This window comes from Morus notabilis, unplaced genomic scaffold (genome assembly GCF_000414095.1).
Source record: "Morus notabilis unplaced genomic scaffold, ASM41409v2 Scaffold8624, whole genome shotgun sequence".
Classification (NCBI taxonomy): domain Eukaryota; kingdom Viridiplantae; phylum Streptophyta; class Magnoliopsida; order Rosales; family Moraceae; genus Morus; species Morus notabilis.
The window spans coordinates 1-3,929 of NW_010366743.1; the positions used below are offsets into that span (position 1 = coordinate 1).

Below are 3,929 nucleotides of genomic sequence, written 5' to 3' on the forward strand. Positions count from 1 at the left end.
TATTTTGCGGTAAGGCCTAGTAGTTCTACAAACAACATTGAGAAAATTACAGAATTTATCCTTAAGAGTGCATGAATCTGGACTTTTACCCTTTATTCTTGATAAATACCCTTTTGTTAGTGTAATTAGTTAACTAAAAAGATGTGAATCAAGAGTAAAAATCATGATCCATGCACTTTCAAAGGGTATTTGTCAATATTACCATTTTACATTAGTACCAAGGCAACCCACATAGTTTTCAAGCAAAAGTTTGCCTCGTTGAGCTTCTACCATAGAAAAATATGCACATCTATGTCTTCAGTCCAGTGAGGTGTGTAACAGAATTTACACCCACGAAGCTTCAGAAACAGAGATTGGGCTTCATTACACCATGGAATCAAATGTTCTTTATGTTCTTGTGTAACATCTGTTCATACTTTCAATAAATGCATAAAGAATTATTTCCAGAGACCAACTAAACAGAGGAGAAATGCAGATGCATGGCAATTTTATGGTATGATGCCTTTAATTGCTCTCACTTGCAGCAAAATTTCAAAGGAACATAGATTCTTTCAATTCCAAGAAACCTTATGAATTCCTATTTTGTGGTGACAGTTTCTTGAAGTAATTGTTCCAAGTCTTTCAATCTGCCACAGTTGGAAGAAAACATATTTGAGATGTAAATCGATCCAGCGAAGAGAGAATGTGATATCATATGTAAAGCATGCAGCTTCATACCTCACATTACTCAAGTCGGGATATATTGCTATTGCTTCTTTAAAATCCTAGACGAGTTGCAGCAAAAAATAAATAAATAAATAAAAGTAAGAAAAAAAGGTAGGATTTTAATTGTCTTATTCTGTTGTAATTGATTATTTTGTTACCTGTGACATACCATTTCCCTGATTTTGTTTGCCCAAAGTAGTTCTAAAAGAAATGAGTTTACCTGGTCTGCTGTTGAAGATGTGTAGGTAATCACACAGGACATCCCAGCACTTGTTGCTGCCTACAGAGGGGAAATTTCCTCTCGTTTTAACCAAAATAAGTTGATTTGATTGAATGATCAGTTGTGACTTACAGATAAAATTTGCTAAATCACGGGTAAATTCACTGATGTAGTTGGGAATAAAACTTCTCTCATCAATTATTACCTTACTAACGTAAAACAATTATGGCAGAAAACCCTCTCTTCGTCAAGGTTTCAACCATACTTGTAAAATTCATGACCTACACATATAAGTAAAAATGAACAAGAAAAAAAAAAAAAATGTACCTGTAGCCCAATGACACTGTCTTCTACAACTATACAATCTTTTCCTGATAGACCTAACATCTGCAAAGCATAAAAGGAAATCATGGGGGTTCCCATTTGTATTGTAAGTTTCAAATTATTCTACTTAATTTATTACCTCAGCAGCTGTCAAATAAATAGAAGGATCAGGCTTTTTCAACTTCACATCATCACCTGCAAACAGAAAACGACACATATTATAGAACTTTTGTACCTGACGATAGTCTGAGTCTCAGAAGCAGACAATTTAGATAATACCAAACCATATGGGAGTTGAGCTGCCTTGATTTTACCACAGTATATTATATTTGGATAGAACTTTGGGGCATTTATATGACATTAGTCTTAATCAATGGAAAAACTAACACAACTTTGGACTCTGTAGCATAAAATATATAGTTTCATATACGTGCAGAGCCATTTAAGGATATTACATATAGCCAGAAATGTCTCAATGATAAGGATATTCATTCAGAAGTAGTCGTCATACCAGCTAAGAAGCAATCCAGACCTCGAAAGCGCTCCTAAAATAACGAAAGCAAGTAAGCAACAATGAACTAACCGTAGAGAAACAAAAAGAGGAAAAAGAGATTCTTGTTATAAAGGAAAAGGGCAGAGAAAGGGGCTTACAAGTCCAATTAGGTTTTCAAGACATAGTATAACTGAACTTTTAGTTGCTGCAGAGCAAACAGCAAGTTTTTTCCCCTAAGAAAAAGGGAGACAGCATCATATCATAAGCATAAAATCAAGAAAAGTGAAACAACAATTTACTCAGCAACGGCGGACAATTTAAACGGAAGTGACTTTAGAAAAATATAAACAGACGTTGTTTGACCAAATTAGAATTAGTAGATTAATTCGACGTGCCGTTGAAGAAATGTTCCATTATGCATTGTGAATATTATCTTACTGCAGCCTTGGCCTCATCCATTAGTCTCAAAACTCCAGGCCTTGGTTCCACCTGTGCAAAGCAATATCAGTCTAAAGTGCCTTAAGTAGCCTCTTTAATGAGCTTTTCAAACAAGAAAACAGGAAAAACAGAGAGCACAAACTCTCCTTACCGTTCCAGATTTGATTATTTCCTTGTATCTTTCCGTTTTCCAATCCTGGAAGAAAATAAAAACATCAATGTGGTATCATAGAACTAAACACACTGAAGAAGTGAATTTCTTTAGGTCCCAATTAAAATTAACCTATACGTCAACAAGACAGTCCCAACAAAAAATAATAAAAAATAATAATAACAAAATAAAAGGATAACTTACACTCTATAGTGGTAGTCTATATGAAATATACCCAACTGTAATGTACAAATTAAACATTCTACTTGACGCCCACAAACCAGTTATATTTGTTTTCATCAAAGTAAGCATGCGAATTCCAATACTGGAATCCCAATGAATGCAGTTATACAATAGCATGCAGAAAACTACTAAATTAGTACTTTTTATGATCTCCACAGGAAGCGTTAGTTTTGTGTTACTCTTAAGAAGCTAGAAAATTCACTAAATTAAGCCAATTAATTATTTCTTTAACACTCAAAAGTTCGAAATCATCAACTTTTCAACTGAATATAAGACCTGCAAAATATCGATCAACTTAGCTCGGTTTTCATCATCCTCCGGAGGCGTCTCAAAGATCGTCGACGACGGCCATCCGTGCTCCTTAAAATACCTAATCAATCCAAACCGCAACCAATTTCAGTCTCAATTCAAAGAACCAAAACCAAATCAAACCGAAGAAATTGAGACAAAGCCGTAGATCATAATTCCTAACCATCGCATTTTAGGTTTTCCCCCGCCAATTGTGTTCTGAAGCTCGTCGTAGAATTCCAAGCCCCAATTAAGAGGCTCCGGAGAGCCGGAGCAGCGGACGTTGAAATGCGCGAAGGCGTCGTTGTAGGCCTGGCGGTGCAAGTGCTCGGACTCGAGAATGACGCCATCGCAGTCGAAGATAAGGGCTTCAAGGGCGGAGGAAACCGAAGCCGAAGCCGAAACCGAGAGAGGTCTCCATTGCTTGATTGAAGTCCTTGATGTGGAGGTTCGGAAACGAAGTGGTAGAGTACGAGCGAGAGAGGTGAGAGAAGGCGAAAGTAGAGCAGTTGAAGAAGATAAAGAAGAAGGAGAAGGAGAGAGGGTGATCATGAACGCCATGGTTTTGGATTGTGGTTTGTTTTGGTGAGCTTTCTTCTACGCTCGTGGCTTTGGACAGTCGCAATTTAACCGATTTCGCGACCGTTATGGACCTCCAATTTTATTCGTACCTTTTGTGTGTGTACATAAATATTTGGGTTAATGGATTCTTATTTTAATCCCTTAACTTTTAAAATATGTTATAATTAGTCTATAAAATTTTATTTGTTTCAGTTTCATCGTTTTTCAGTTTCTATCCGTTAAGTATTAGATATTTAACAAAATTTGTAAAAATTAAAGATTAAAATTAAAAAAATTTAAAATTTAAGAATTAAAACAATAAAAAAAATAAAAGTTAACCCGAACAGCTAATCTCTAAATTTTAATTGTATTCGTAGAATTAATCTTAGATTTTTTTTGAAAGAAACAAATCACGAATTTTATAAACGATTTTAAGTAAATAAAATATTTTCTCAAGAATTGAAATAAATAACATATTAATTTATAAATATTTATTTATCCGATAT

The 3,929-nt window shown here is 34.9% G+C and overlaps 1 protein-coding gene across 3 annotated transcripts; it reads right to left on the reverse strand.

Annotated features, from left to right (window-relative positions):
- Positions 1-12: 12 nt before the first annotated feature.
- On the reverse strand, positions 13-3,507 carry LOC21384098 (haloacid dehalogenase-like hydrolase domain-containing protein At4g39970). 3 transcript variants are annotated; one of them, XM_024174088.1, is made up of 11 exons: positions 3,047-3,507; positions 2,851-2,944; positions 2,332-2,376; positions 2,181-2,231; positions 1,901-1,975; positions 1,761-1,794; positions 1,389-1,444; positions 1,253-1,312; positions 926-985; positions 718-764; positions 13-626 (listed from the first exon to the last, which is right to left on the reverse strand). In XM_024174088.1, the coding sequence occupies exons 1-11, from the start codon at positions 3,421-3,423 to the stop codon at positions 578-580; spliced, it is 948 nt and encodes a 315-aa protein (XP_024029856.1). In that variant the 5' UTR covers positions 3,424-3,507; the 3' UTR covers positions 13-577. The 3 variants fall into 3 exon arrangements, with proteins under 3 accessions (XP_024029856.1, XP_024029858.1, XP_024029857.1); XM_024174090.1 differs by lacking the exons at positions 13-626; positions 718-764 and adding an exon at positions 1,131-1,134; XM_024174089.1 differs by lacking the exons at positions 13-626; positions 718-764 and having other exon boundaries at positions 959-1,003.
- Positions 3,508-3,929: the final 422 nt, after the last annotated feature.